This window comes from Lonchura striata, chromosome 4, assembly GCF_046129695.1.
Source record: "Lonchura striata isolate bLonStr1 chromosome 4, bLonStr1.mat, whole genome shotgun sequence".
In the NCBI taxonomy this organism is placed as follows: domain Eukaryota; kingdom Metazoa; phylum Chordata; class Aves; order Passeriformes; family Estrildidae; genus Lonchura; species Lonchura striata.
In genome coordinates this window covers 9,124,266-9,140,191 of record NC_134606.1, presented here as the reverse complement: position 1 = coordinate 9,140,191, position 15,926 = coordinate 9,124,266, and the positions used below count along the sequence as shown (strand labels likewise).

Below are 15,926 nucleotides of genomic sequence, written 5' to 3'. Positions count from 1 at the left end.
AGGCTGTTTTTACAGTCTTACCAGAGTAACTAGGAAGGCGCTGATTGTACAGGCTGCCTGACAGAGTGCACTGTACTCTTCAAGTAGGAGTGAGATGAACTGCTGTGCCTGGGGTGGCCCTTCTGTTGCTAACGTCGATGCAACCTTGGATCCCAGGGACAGGTGTCTGAGCAGACGAACCTTCATTTCCAGCACATATTCCCTAGCTTGCTGCTCCAACCGCTGGTAAAGCTGGTATGGATCTCTTTCACAAAGCCTTGATTTTTAGAATTATTTGTGACAGAAGAAAAAAAAAAAAAGCATGTAATCAACAGTTTTCATTTTCCTAGAAGTATTTACCAGTTACCATTACACTCATAAAAAATAACCTCAGTGGCTCAGGTTTAGAGAACAACTTTAAACCTCAGAAAGCACAGTCCAGTCCCCTACTTCTACACATATGGGACTGAACTCCTGTGTACCTTAAGGAGTAGGATGCCTGCACACCTGAGGAGTAAAATTATTTAGGATTTAAAATTTCACTTCAATGTGTGAGCTCAAAATCTTAACTGCTTGCATCCAACCCCGCAAGCACCCAGACTCTTTAGATAAGCTTCTTCAATTTCTCCATGTTGTTTTTAACATGTGACAAATTAGTGCCTACAGAAGAAAACTACACATGATGACTGCTTTGAACCACTTTAAATAATTCAATTTCACTCTAAATTTCTGTGTGTGGAGTTTAAGCATGCACAGAATGCATAGGGAGGTGGGAAGAAGAAATGAATGGGGCAAGTACTTAAGAGTTAGATGAATAGAAGTCTGCAGCTATCTAATCCATGCTTTTCCCTCACCATTTACAAAACAATCCTATCATACTGCCATCAAGTACTCCAACATACAATGGGAACATTACTTGGCACCACTACTTATTCCAACAAAGACAAACAGACACTCCATTTTTTGCCAGCTGTTCCTAACAAGACCCAAGCATGGAAGTGGGAATTTCTGCATTTTAAACAGAGTTACTCAGCCACAGCATGGTCTTCTGCATACTACCTATATGGAAGATTTTTTTTTTAATGCATTCAATACCTACATTGACTAGCTTTGTAAAAAAATTCTGCATGATATCAGCACTACAGACTGGACACACTGGTACCTGGCCAAACCGTATCTTTTATTATTTCAAACTTTATAGACCATAAGGAACTCAAGTGAAAAATAATCCAACTGGCATTTAAGGTTTCCTTCTTTGAAATCCTGTTTCTGTCTTTGTATTTTAATAATCTCTCTCTCAAAAGTGAAAAACAGTTCTGAGTAATGAAAGCTCCTGTGTACAAAAGAAAGTTACACAGTATTATGTTCTGATTCCCAAAATTTTTCTATTAAGGAGATGCATAACATCAATAACCACTTAAGCTATGATTCAGTTTTAATTACCAACACACTATGCAACACTTAAACATCTTTGATTCCCAAGCCTATATTACATGTTTTGATCACTTAAATAAACGAAGTGTGACTAATAGGGAGGGACACTATATTGCTCTGCTTGTACACAACTCATGTTCCAAACCAAACAGTTTTTATATAAACAAAGTGCAATATGCTTATTTAATTATCTACTAAAGCCAGTTCAGGTGCACAGTCATATTAAGAGCAATGCTAGATGAATTTCTCTTTCAAATGTGTCTTTACCTCACCAGAATTTAGGTTCAACTAGAAATTGTACATAAGAACTACAGCTCAGGTCAGACTGCTCAGATCTCAGTATATTAAGCACATATGGAACCAAGGAGAACAAAAACTCCTTGACAACATGTGGAGTTAGAAATTGAAATGATCCTACTGGAGCCCTTTAAGGTTTGCCACACTATTCTTAAAAGCAAAAAACCCACTGAGGATCTCATTATGCCCATTTTCATTTCAACACCTACAAAAGCTACAATTGTGACTTCTAAAATGACAATGATATTGAAATCTGCCTCATCTAGTGATCAATGTCCAGTTTTTATAAAATTTCTTCCAGGTATTATAATCACAGTAAGATGCAAACACTAACTACTACCACTAACTCAGGCTAGTTCCACAAGGTAAGATTTTCACATGAGGCAATTCAAACTTAACAGTGTCTTATGAATAAGGCTTTTTGAAGAATAACATTCTGGAAGCCTTTCATAATTATGCATTTATATTCCCTATGCAAACAGCATATTAATTTAATAGCTTCCCATGCATTTAAACTAGTATTGAAAAATCCTGAATAAAATAGAATAAATATTCTTTGAAGTAATATACCTATCCACCAGCTCTTTCATTCCTTCTTTATCTGGTACCAACGATTGGTCTTGGTCATCTGCCAGAGGGGTCCCAGCTTGACGATAAATACACCGAACCATGTATCTGACTTCAGACCAGTAATTCTGTAGCTGCTGAGGTTCACGTTCAGGCTCTGCTGAATTTTCTCTGCATTTGAAGACAAAAATAATTACCCTCTGTTTGTATGCATCACATAAGTGTATCAACTACTATTCCAGGAAAAAAAAGGATATCTGAAAATGCCTAGGAAAAAGTATGGAACTGGGAAAATACTGACATGCAGAAATTACTGTTTCAAGAGTTTGAGGACACACCTACAGACAAGCTACAACACTGCCAAAGTCTGACAACAACCACCCTGCTGCTGAGGTTGAGCTCAGTTCTTACCTGCGCTCATTACAGGCCTCACAGTTGCATGCAATGTCTGAAGGAGAGGAATTGCTAAGATCTGCAGCAGGCACTGTCTGTGCACCAACAGTTATTCTTCCTCCTCCTACAGATTCCTGCTGTGATCCACTGTTTCCAAGAGGCATGTGCAAAAGGAAATCTTGGCTCTGGAAAAAAAAAAAAAACAACCCAAACAGTTTGTAATGTCTGAAATGTTATTAGGCAGACAAATATTAAAGTGGCAATTGTTAGTGCTGCATGTATTTTGGGAGAACACTCAATCAAGCACAAAAAATTAGTCTTTCAAAAGCCTAATAAATCAAGAAATGAACAGAGATGACCAATGATACAAATAAAGCTTCATTTCTAACGACCAAAGTACACTGGCTATAATTATCACCTTTATGTACTTCAGCATAAACAATGAACTAAGCTAAAGGAAGGCTTGCATCATCCACACTTAATCATAAATCAGCACTGTCTCTTCACTCTCCATGTAACAGTATGTTTGGCTTCTGGAGTTTAACAATCCCTTCTAGTAAAAATCAAAAATCTTGTTTGTAACAGCCAGACATTGTACTTCATAGCAATGGATGTCAGAAAGCTGCTGCCATTGGAGATGGATGTGATCTCCTGTGCACAGTGCTGTTCAATTCCAGCAGAGGACACAGACCACTCGCCCAAGACTGCTGCTATTTCTGTCTGCAGTTTCCCTCCCTACTCTGTGCTCCAGCCCCAGCACATGCCACGCTTCTCCCCTGTGCCCTCCCAGGTCTGCCACCAGACTTCCCTGGCACCAGGCAGAGACTTCTCTCATATTGGTACTGTGACTGAAGGTGGTTTTTTTGTGCCCCAAATCCTGGATCAGGATGCAGAGATAGGTAAGAACAAACTTGCATGCAGTTGCTACCAAGCAAGTTAATGAGAACAACAGCAACCTGAACATAGGAACATCTACAGCAAGCCACCTGTATTCTGACTTGCAGTCACTGACATTTTTTTTTAGCTAATTTTGGCCTTTTTTTCCCAGCTAGCTTCTCTAATTTGACTAGCCACCTAATTCATTGTATTTGCCTTTTTAAGTCAAGCTTTCCTATCTTGGGAATGTATTTTCAATTTGCTTTTAAAAACTCCTATTTAGAAAGAAAATGGGTCCCAAACTAAAAAAAATGAAGGTAAATTTTTATTTACACCTGCAGTACCTGTAACTCAAACCATGTAGGAAGCAAATCCTGCCTTCCCTGCACATCTAGGATGTGCGTTTTCTTTGCTAGTTCCTTAAACAGGGCTTAAATGTGTAAAAAAAATTGACTCAACTGAACTGTAATATGCCTCAGTCTTGCTGTGCTTTGAACTCTCTAGGATGTGTTTACCACCATATCACAAGTATAATTCCCTTACATGTAACCTCTTTTGATTGGTTTATTACCCTTGTTAACAGCAACATTATCTGTAAATACAAGTTGTATACAAGTGATATACTCTTATATTTTCCTCACAAAAAACATCCTACACTATACTTTTAACACAAGCTTAACAACACCCTCTATACAATCTTTCTTTACAGTAATTTACTGAAATAAAAAATGTATGTGTCTATGGGTGTGTGCACAGTCTGTTAGCTCTCTGCAAGGAGGTGTTAGCTGGAATCTACAGTACTTCCAATTATCCAAACTGTGTGACTTCCCAGGTCAGTCATGAAGACTTGGTTCTGCAGTATAACATCATTTGCTTCTAATGAGGTTTTGCTGGACCTGTCAACAAACTTTTAGTATCTTCCTGCAACACTAAGCACAGCTATTATGTGAGGTTGAATTCACAACTTGAAATATTAGCACCACATATTAAATTGGTACTTGTAGTGCTACCAAGACTAGGAAATGGTTACATTCATGCTATGCAAAACTGTACTTCTTTATTAAAAAATACAAGAAAGAAAAGACAGCAAAACTCAGAAATCTGCAGGAAGGAATCAGTGCAAGTACAGTGACTCAAGAAGTCCACTGAAAGAACACGGAAAATTCAGATAGTTTACTTCACACAGAGAAGACAACGCATTATGAGCAGACAGAACAGAAAAATATATAATGAGTAAGCTCATGTTAGTAAAAGTATAATAAATTGTATTTAAGTACAGGGGATAAGGACAAAGCTTGTGATCAAATGAATTAAAAGCAAAAAGCTCAGTAAAATCAGATCCAAACCTTACTCTACTTAAAACTCCTCAACTCAGATCCAGAATTCCTCACTTTGGGAACAACTTCCCTGTTCAGTTTAAATAAAACCAACTCAAAATCGCCCACAATGCTTTTTAAGCATTTACAGCTCTGGTGGTTCCAAAGCACAAAGTGACTTGCAGCCCATAATTAAGCATCTTCTCAGTTTACTGAGGTACTTGAACTTACCACGAGAGACTGCTCTATGGTAGCGTGCCTCTCCTCCTTTTCAACTGTTCTTCGACAGTCTGGACACACCCACAGTGGAAGATGCAGCATATTGTTTGCTTTTGGAGATGTGGAAAGTGCTGTTTTGCTAGAATTTTTGATGCCGCTCTCTGAAAGCGAAGTATCTTTTCGTTCACTTCTACAAAGAAGACAATGCTCGCCGGTTGTATATGGTGCCCTTTGGCCCAAGCCAAAGGTAAATGGTGTCTACAAACAAATGTTTTGATAGATAACTGATTATTCACAGAATGCACATCAGAAAAAATATTCTGATATTTGAAAAAAACAATGAAACCCCCAAAAAACAACATGCATATTTTACTAGTCATTATAAAAGTGAATACCTGGAGTGCCCTAACAAACACAGTAGGCTCAATATCCATGAGGCAAACAATTCTGACTATTAATACACACCCATTTAGAAAGAATGTTTTCAAGGAGCATGGTCTACAGCCTTTCCCTCTAAAATACTTTGACCTAGTGTAATAATCCAGCAAGTAAAATTAAAAAGGGAGATTTACTTTTACTGTCACCATTTACAGATAAAAAAGAAAAATATATCATCTTTGAAGCTCTGTGACACATCCTTTTATAATAGTACCTGAAACAAAGTCACTTTCAGCTAAGCCTATTACAAAATAAAAATTTAAATCAAACTTGTTTGATTGTTTTTAAATCAAACTTGTTTCAACAAAACAAGGCAGTAGGATCCTAAAATCCACTATCAGCTATTGAATCAAGTAGACTTGGCAACTTAAAAGGACAGAGATACTCCAAAACCTGAATTCTTTTACAAGATGCTACTGAGCATGAAACTATGGTTCAGCCATGCAATGCTGATTCTTCACCAAGCCTGATAGTCAAAAATAGGCAGCACAAGACAAAGAGAACCCGATTTTATGAGACATAAGAAATGACTGGAACAAAACATCATGTAACAGCAGAATCACAGATTTGCCCACTTTTATTACAACTGCTAACTCTGCCTTAATTAACACCTTCTGTGTAAGCATCAAAATAGTTTAATTCTTTCTCAAAGAAAAAGCAAACTTTAAGTAATTCAAGCACTGATCTTGATACTGCTCCAACCTCAATACTAACAAAAAATATAGTTTTAAAGATCTTGTAAGGCTGAACTGCACAGGTGAACACTTCTTTAGGGCAAAGGACTAGTTCAAGCTAAACCACAATTCACTCTCTTCTTGCCTTCACAGCAACAACAAATCAATCCTCTAGTGGTGACATCTAAAGAAAAACAGCAGAGCATTGTGAACACTGATTTTTGTGTTCTTCACATTTGTAAAACTGCCAGACTCAGCAATATGGAAAAGAAAACTAAGAATTGTAGACATAAAAACCCCAAAGACAGACTGATTTCATCTCCACAAATATCTTTCTATCTTTCAGAAGTTCATGAGAAATTTAACAGATTTATTAAGAACAGCTAACCTTCGCTCACTGCTGCCACTTCTAGAATTTGCACCTAAGCACTAAAGCAGAAAGGAGAACACAATCTCTCCAGGAGTCTACTGTAGGTTTTTAGAAAACCTTCTCATGCAGGAAGACTCCCTCTGCCACCTGAAAGGCCAGGACTGACCAACTCCTTTCGAGGCTCTACAAGCACCAACAGATTTCCCAAGTTAGACGCTCCCTTTGGCTGACCTTCACACAACTGAAGATATTATTCATGCCTAAAACCCCTGCATGCAGGAGGCCATGGCTGTTTATCCCTTAGCCCTGAAAGTTTCCTTCTTAAATAAAATTTGTTGAAGCCAGATTAGGTGAGTCCCCATCAAAACAGCTACTTTACAGACAAATCCTTATGAATATCATTTGCAGGACATCTTTCAACAAGTAGGAAAAGAAGAGGACAAAAATGTAAAAGTTCAGAAGCTAAGACAACCTGACACAGTCTTTTGCAATGGTAAAGGTCATGGCAAATACACCTCAGCCACGCTGCAGGGACTTCTAGAAGTTAAGATGTGTGTGTGCAACCTCCTCAAAGCTGCACCACAATCACTAAAAAGCTATGGCAAACACAGCAGGAACAACAATCTTTGTTATGGCCAAACTCAGTGAAACCCTAACTATCTCCCCACTGGTGCCATATTTACGACAGAAGTGAATCTCAAATTAAAGCCCTTGGTTCCTAGAGCACAAGGCAAACCAAGAATCAAAACTGAAACTTTAACAAAATCTAGACTACAAGCATCTTTGATACCTGTTATGACTCCATCCTACTAAAATGAAGCTATAAATTGCAGTTTCTTGTTTATTTAAAGCATGATGAATGCAGTAACTATTCATGTGACCATTTCAACATGAGCAGTAAACTCTTGCTAGATTAGGAGAGCTTGAAATTAGGTCACATTTGTAATTCTCTTCAGTATCATCAGAGCAAAGTGCATATTTTGTGAAAAGCAGATATTTTTCCACTAGTCAAGCTTCAAAAAATGTGGGATGCATCTCTGCAAGAAAACACCCAGGCTCACTTTGTCTCTGAAACATGTTCAGATATAACATTCATAAATGAAAGCTGGAAGTAGGACAAGTTGGAACAGAAATCACTGCATCACTGCTATGTATTTAGATTTATTTCCAAGAATAACTTTATTACCATAAAACTGCATAATTTTTTTTAACATCCAGGTCCAATTTCAAGCATACTACAACAATAAAATTTTACTTTAAAAAAGATTCCACTGCTTTTTAAAGCTTTAAATAGGAGATAATCAAAAACTGACTTCAAACTAGCAACATCCAAATCTCACACAGCATTATTTTTGAAGAGTATAATTTAGTACCTTTAATACAGCCTAATATCATCTCCCATTAGTAAGTAATTCTGCTTTTATATATACCCACAAAATTTGACTGCACATACCTGAGAAACACCCGTGAATTCTGATCCAACAGAACTGTCTGTAAACTGTGTACCATTTAGTGAAACCTGGAGAAATAACAACAGATTGGTTACAATAGCTGAGTTTATTGCTAAAAGAGCTTTATAAAAATTAAACAAAATCTTCCTCAGTATCTGAAGACTGATACAACAGCTTTTGAAATGTGAATCATCTTTCAACTGCAGAGATAGAAATCTCCTTTTCCTTTGTAAAAAAGTTCTACAGAAGCAAAAGTTTGGATTTTCAACTTTTGCACTATAGCAACTCTGAGCTGAAAGAACTGATATAGGAAAACAGAAAAGTCATAAGCAGAACTACATTTTTCCTTCAGTATTTGATTGTTTGCATTTAGCTTTTGAACTTCTACTGTAAATCAAAACAATTAACAAAGACTCTTGCCTTTTGAAAGTTGAATACCATACTGCTTAGAAAAATATGCAGTGTTAACCAGAAGAGTATTCCACAGCAAGGCTCCCAGTGGCATTCAGCCACTCCACTGCAGCAGCTTCCCTCCTGCCCCAGGTTATAATTCATACAGAAACCTCTGAGATCTCTTCTACACCAGTGCTACAGAGAATACACCAGACAGCAATGAAGTGCCTTTTACAAGCCCCAAGTGTTCTCCCGCAGCACTATTTGAGGACACTAAATCAAGAGTAAAGTCAAGACAATGTATGAATTCAAGTCAGTGACAATGAAGAGCTCTAGATCATACCAACTTGAAGAAAAGGCATTTCATTTTTAAAAACTGAGAAAGGACAAATAAAGTCAGTCAATTATTTTAGTCTCTCCTTCTTGAGCACTGGTTGAGCTTTTGAATTTCAGGTATCTGTTATCTCATGTCTCTGTTCCACCTTTCACATGCTTTTTCCAAACTCTTTTTTGCCCTCCAGTTTCCCACCAATTGCTGTTGACTATTAGTGTTTCTAAGACTACTCTAAAGACCACAGTAGAACCAGTCTGTCTGACCAAGAGCCCCCAGATCTTGTGTGTTGTACTGACAGAAAACATTTCTGCCCTGTGCCCAAAGCATAAACTCTAATTGGAGCTGTCCTCAGTGCAAAGGAGTGTCCTTCAGTTTTTCCCAACTGCTCCTTTTAGAGACAGGGAGATTATTGCAAAGCCACTGCCTTCAGCTGAATTTTTCCAAAGGCAAAGTGGGAGATTGTCAGATCACTGATAGAGAAAACATCAATAGGAAATCACACAACTTCACTTCCATACACTATGCTATCTTTCCAGAGTAGATATTTAAGAAAAAAAACCTCATATGCAAGTCAAGCATCTCAGGTCTAAAATTATGGGAACAAAAATACTTATGCAGAACAAGTTGCCTATTTTTATTCAGGCACTTCCCAAAAAGTGGAAGAAATAAGGGTTGTTTGATAAAAAGAAGTCTTCTTCATCAAGAAAAGATATTCTCCAATCTGGAGGTGCACTGGTTAATGGCATTCATATACATTCAAAAATAAGGAAACCAGTATGAAAGTTTAGAATTAAACAATTATCTGCAGCTAAAAACACTGTTTTGGAGAAAATTAATAAAAAGAGAAATTTATCCAAAGACCTTACTTATTCATTAATGGAGTACATTTACCTTCTTTACATTCAAGACAGTGATAATGAGAAATACATGAGCCATCACATTGAAACATGCAGGCATTGAGTGACCAAGGTAAGGTACTCAGAAATGTTATAAAAGTAAAGACAAAAACAATGGGAGGTTTTGTTACCCACTAAATGTCACAGGAAGCCAAGACAAAATACTGAATATCAGCAATGACTGCTTCATGGAACGAGCTGTCAGAAAAGACATCTCTTGATTCTAAGCACTGTGCAGAATTTGCTTAAAATATTAGTGTAACCCTCCCCCAGAATTTAATAGTGACCTAAATATCTGCAGGAGGAACACCAAGGAATTTAAACAGAGGAATTAGACAAATAGGAATAAACAAAGAAAATCATCAAAAACTAAGTGTCTATAGACAATGAGATTGTATGTGAGGCCTAGAGGAAACATAAAAATCACAAAAAAAGAAGGACTTAAGTGGGATGAATAATGACATGACAGGCAAGGAAGAGGATGGCTAAACAACATATTAGAGAAAATATTAGAAGAATCTTGTAAAAGTTGTCCAAATGAGGCTGAAACAATAGCAAGCTAAAAACAGAAAAAAAATACGAGACAGTTTCAAATAATTTAGGGAAGAAAAAAAAAGCATAAAAACTACAATTCAATCCTTTCTTGAGGCCCATAAGATGCAAGGAGCCTGTCAGGATTGGTAAGAGTACAGCAAGTAAACAATTTGAAGCATTACGAAAAAAAGCTTAAATAATCTAAAGTCAGGGCAAAACCACCAGAACAATTTTTTGCAAGTTCTTTGGGGAGGAACGTGAAGATATTCTCCCAGTGAAAGGCCTTTATGGAATATGCATTAGAGAATCTGTTTCAAAGCAAAGCACTGCTAGGCAAAAAAAAAAAGACAAAACCAGTACAGAGAAAATGGACAAGTGAAAAATTAGCAAACCACCAAGAGTGGATGACATTCAGCCAAGAGTCCTAAGGAAATTCAAGGACCTCAGAGTTGCACTAATAATTTCAGTATGTTAATGCTTGCTTTGTGCTTTGCTAGCACTAGAGGAGCAAATTATTGCTTTTATTATTTATTTATTAAGCTCTCAAAAGACAAATTGCTGTTATCCAAAGTCTGTAACAAGAAAGTATCTTGAGATGACAAAGTCAGCTAACAGCACTAAATTCTTCATGTAACTGAAGAGACTGAAGAATGGCAGAAAGACCATCCAAGATCTAGTTACTATGCCATATGTTGACAGATACAACTCTGTGTACAGAAAATTCAAGTAGAAGTGACAAGCTAGATGCTGTCACTTCTGGATTATCCTAATTTTTTTATTTAATTAAAAAAACCCTTATTTTTTCATTCCTGAGTATCCTTTTTTAATAATAATGATTTTAATGTTTTGTGTTTTAAAAAGCTATTTCCTGAAGGTAGATTCCATAAGGAAGGCTGACATGGATGATGAGGAACATCTCAATCTCCACAAGCATTCTTCACCACAATGAAATGTGTGTGTGTGAAGTATTTCTGTTCTTACTATGATTTTATTTATAATGGAAAAAATAAAAGGAAAGGTATCTTGTGTTTCTTGAAAGTTACTGTCACACTAACCCACCTTTTCCAAAACATTGATTTGCCCGGAGAATAAGGCATGCAAACATCGTGGCACAGCATAGTTCATATCAGAAAGCACAGAGAGGGAATCACAGTTTAAACAATACTGCCTGATTACAGCAGAATGACCTTGAAGAACCAGTTGGGCAATTACAAAACAAGCACTCAGAGACTGCCACAATTTGCTCTAATAGCCTGTCACTATTGAAATCAGACCACCAGGAGGCTGACACATTACTAGACAACACACCCCCATCTGTCTCACATCTGAAGCCTTGTGAAGACACACAAACATCATGAAAGTGAGAGTGATGCAAGATCTCAGGAGAACTCAGGAAACAAAAAGCACAGGAAGGAAATTTAGATTCAATTCACCATCACTGAACCCTAAACTGTTCAAAAGAAATGTGATGCTCAAAAACAAAACAAAAAAATTGAATCAAATTTCTCCCAGAGAAAAACAGCATGGATAAATTACACAGATTTTCTCAGGTGCATTAGGAAAGACAGATCAGAAAAAAACCCCAATGTTTTCAAGAGACAAGTAAGCTACACTTAATTCTACAAGGTTCTAATATAATAGTTGTATTCCATACCTTATTTTTATATAGTGAAGTGAAAAATTAATTTTGCTGAAAAATCTGTCAGTATCTAACACTCAAGAAACCAGCCTGCCACCCCTCCCAAAACACATCCAGATGTCTTGTCCATGCCACTTGTTCTCCTGCCTGCATTTTAAAGCCAAATCCCATTTGCCACGGTGCTCAGCCTTGCCCCAGGCACTTAGAGCAGCTCTGCTCACCTGCCACTGCTGTCACCCAGCACCCTTTGTTGGCAGCACTCTCAAGTCCCACTCTGCTCAAAACCTTCTACCCCACGGCCCCAGTGAAGCTCTGACTTGGGCACGCTCCAGTCGCAGCCTGAGCTGCTTCTCTCCTCTCCCAGCCACAGCTAAACTGGTGACAGAACTGCTGCTGGCAGCTGAGTGACACTTACAAGATCCTAAGTGACTCGCAGATATGAAGAATGATTTATTTATGCCTTTAGTTCAATAGATAGCAAACGATCTGATTTCAGTAAGTGAAAATTCAGAATCCTTCCCCCCGACCAAAAGTGATTTAACGATAATCCATTGTAAAAGTCAAATGCCTGGTGGATGAGGGGAAAGAATGATGAGAAACATATCAGAGAGACATTTAACAGTAGGTAACAAATCAAATATATAGGACACCCCAGGACTGGTAAGGCCTGTGAAGGTGCACAGGAGGAAGATTATTTTGCACATGCACTGTAATTCTCTCCATTCTCTAGTAGCAAGCACTGTCAGACAGAACACCATGCTGGCCAGACCTGTAGCATAGCAAGGCTTTGGGGTTTGCTTTAAACACTTCTGAGCACAGGCAGGAGTGACTGCAGCCTCTGCAAAACATGTATTACAGCACTGAAGAGATATTATGATGTAAAACACAGAAAATGAACTATCAACACTTATCCCTTCCTTAATCCTCTTCTAAGTCCACATTATACCCAGTTAACTTCTGGTACAACCCAGTTTTTTAGAAGAACAGCAAACTGGAACAGTTCTACTTGGCAGTGTCATCATTCTTGAGATTTCATTTATTTCAACATACTGATTGTTTTTCATCTGCTTTAAGAAACCCATGAGCATTTGTAAAGGCATAGAAAATACACTACCAAGACACTAAGCAAAGTACTGCCTGGTATCTCACAGAAAAGGTTGTTCCATACTCTGGACACACCAGAACCACACACCAAAATGCCATAAGCCCTGCAAGATCAACTACTGCAAAACTGAAGCAAATCAAAGCATATGTCAAATAAAGCAGAACATACTTTAGAAAAAAACAGTGTATTCCATCATTTTTTTCATCAAACTACTTGTTGTTAAGGGTGGTCTAATATTGAAAGAAACAGTCCAGGGAGGTCCTGGAAGTCCTACACCCAAGAATACTCTTGGAGAGGACAACCACATCCAAATACTTATAGTCAGCCAAGAAATGCAGAGGAGCCCTCTATCACAGCATGCCTGGGCCTGCTGTGCTCCAGCTGGGCTGGCCCAAGGTCACTGAGGGCCCCTGTCCACGTCACCGAAGTCTGACACCCAAGTGGAGTTGAACAGGAAACTTTTCTAACAGAAGGGAAATTCTTCTTTTCATTTTTAAACAACCCCCAAAAGTACAAGAGCTTTTGTACTAGGAGAGCATGACTTCTAAAAAAAAGCATTTTAAAATGCTATTTTTTAATAAATTAAAGGTAAGAGTTTTCTTCCTAGCACTGGAGAACGCAAAATAAGCATGCCCAATAGTGGGCCAGAAAATAATCAGTAATATACAACACATTCCCAGGCTCATTAGCATAGCAACATTCAAGCAGATATCAGAGTCTATAATTATTGGTTTTGAGGGGAAAAAAAAAAGTCTTTTGCCATGAGTTATATACAATTTAATTTCAAATATTTTTGAATCAGTAGCTTGGAAATAGGTAAATGTTTGATGGGCAGAAGGGAAAAGTTTGGAGGTTCCTACTCCAAACATAGCTATGATTTACTGTGAAGCAGCAGTGAAATGTGTCTTAAGGAAGGAGGAATAAATAAAGACCATCAGTTGGTTTTATTAACTATAAAGTTAAAGGATGAACAAACTAAATAGTATCCCTTCCTGATCTAGAAGCTGGAGTGTTCTGCTTAAGAAATGGACAAATATCTAAATTTCCATGCCACAATCACAAATCTCTAGTGACACTGAACAGAATGCAATTGTACATACTAACACAGGCTTGCTTGCCAGGGAGTCTCAGGATTATACAAGACACACTGCCAGACAAAGTGGTTACTGATTATCTGCAACAGTCACCAAGAGGGAAAGTTGTGAAGACTTCCTATGCAAAAAGATCCTCAATTTTACTACAGGTGCCAAAGTACCAAATAAAAAAACAGCACAAGCAAAGACAAGGTGACAATTTAAGTTCAAATATCCCCACTAAGGCAGCCAAAACTTGATCTGGCCAGCTGAGTAACTTTGCAGACTATAAATTCATTTTACCAAGCATTTTGTCCTTGGCATTAATATTCACAAACACCGCAATTATCCTTTCCCAGCCTACCCTGCATTATTCTAGTGCACTCCACACTCTTGAGATTGGAAATGCTTTAATGAAGAAAAAAAATACACATAAACAAGTCAGTGATATCACAAGTCAGCTCTTGCTACTCCTTTGAAAAACTAATGGACTAGACATAATTTCAGAGAACCTTTAAATCTTTATGTCAATTATCAGGATACAAAAAAGTGAAAGCTGAGAAAGAAGAAGCATTCCAAAAAGAGTTACAAGACTATTGTGACTCTCCTGATATTTAGATTTTTTAAAAATTGTGATATTACTCTCAAATACAGACAAACCAGCTTTTAGATATGAAACAATTTAGAAGCAGGAGAAACAGAAGTTGCAGAAGCTGAACAGTCAAGAGTAAAGCGCACATGAGAAGCTTGTCAGAGCTCCAGAGGGCAAAAGCTCTGCACATGAATACAGCCAGCATGCTGACTCAACCCTTCTTTATATTGGTATCTAGTGCACAGCATATCTATGTTCAATAGCTATAGTACATAACAGAAATATTTAAAAGGCAGATTTGCTGCAGAACACCACATGAAATACACCACCTAGCTCTGAAAACCAGCATGTTAATGGTTTATGTACCATCTTGTGTACGTGCATTGGGATGGGGCAGGTTGGAAATCCAGTGACTATAGACAGACCAGCCCTTTCTACCATGCTTCCTTCACCATGCTTAGCCAGAAGGAATTACATAATCAAGGGCTAAACATGGGAAATAACCTATGAAGAAGGAAGAGAGACAATGCTGGGTCTAAAAAAAGATTGTTTATCTAATTTGAGAATTCACACTTGCTTTGTTTATAAAGACAAGCAAGAGACACAAACATGCATAACAGTTATACTCAACTGCAAAAACCCAAATACTTGCAAGGAGCTAACAAGGCTTTGTTGAAGTCTCTCAGTTTAGCCCACCAAAAGGTGAACTATGATATTACTTTATATTAGGGACAATATATTAGGATAAAGATATATTTGGCAATAGACTCTCATCATATTAAACCAAAATTAGGTACTCCCTATCGAAGCATTTTTACAGAAAGTGCTTATGAACAAAACTGTTTCTTTCTCTTTCTAATCATACTACTGCCAAAACAACCTTTTTAAGACCCCAGGTTAAATCCTCATTAGCCAATATAACTAACAGTCTTATTATATGAATAATGAGGAAAATAGAAATAAAGTCAACATGATGAGATTTCAATAATTTTAGTGATACTTCTACTGTAATTTTAATCTGTTTTATGTAATAACACTGACTTCCAGTGTTTTCCTTATTAAGTAAAACCACACCATTACAGAATCTGACTAACCTGCAAGACAGGTTCTCTGAAGCCTTTTCTTCTTCAACAAGTTACAGTATTAAAACATATCACTGGGCTTTAAGTAAACATAACGCTACTTTCATAGTTCATTAAAAACTAGTCCTAAAGTAAATTGTTGATGTCAAGCAAGCTGACAATCTGAGGGTGGGGAGGCTTAATCTAGAAAGCTCCATTACCTTGCATGTAGGTTATGAAGCAAGTATACCATGAAAGGCTCAAATCCCCAAAATTATTCCTCTC

At 37.5% G+C, this 15,926-nt stretch overlaps 1 protein-coding gene across 2 annotated transcripts in view; it reads right to left on the bottom strand.

Moving 5' to 3' along the window:
• Nucleotides 1-15,926, bottom strand: part of FAM193A (family with sequence similarity 193 member A) — a 75,959-nt gene that overhangs the window by 36,977 nt on the left and 23,056 nt on the right. Inside the window, exons 2-6 of one of the 2 annotated variants that reach the window (XM_021550753.3) lie at nucleotides 8,017-8,082; nucleotides 5,094-5,339; nucleotides 2,689-2,855; nucleotides 2,281-2,448; nucleotides 22-256 (exon numbers count right to left, since the gene is read on the bottom strand). In XM_021550753.3, the coding sequence (XP_021406428.1) occupies nucleotides 22-256; nucleotides 2,281-2,448; nucleotides 2,689-2,855; nucleotides 5,094-5,183 (660 nt within the window). In that variant the 5' untranslated portion in view covers nucleotides 5,184-5,339; nucleotides 8,017-8,082. Of the gene's footprint in view, nucleotides 1-21; nucleotides 257-2,280; nucleotides 2,449-2,688; nucleotides 2,856-5,093; nucleotides 5,340-8,016; nucleotides 8,083-15,926 lie in introns of those variants that run through there. The other variant, XM_031504589.2, reaches the window with a different exon arrangement.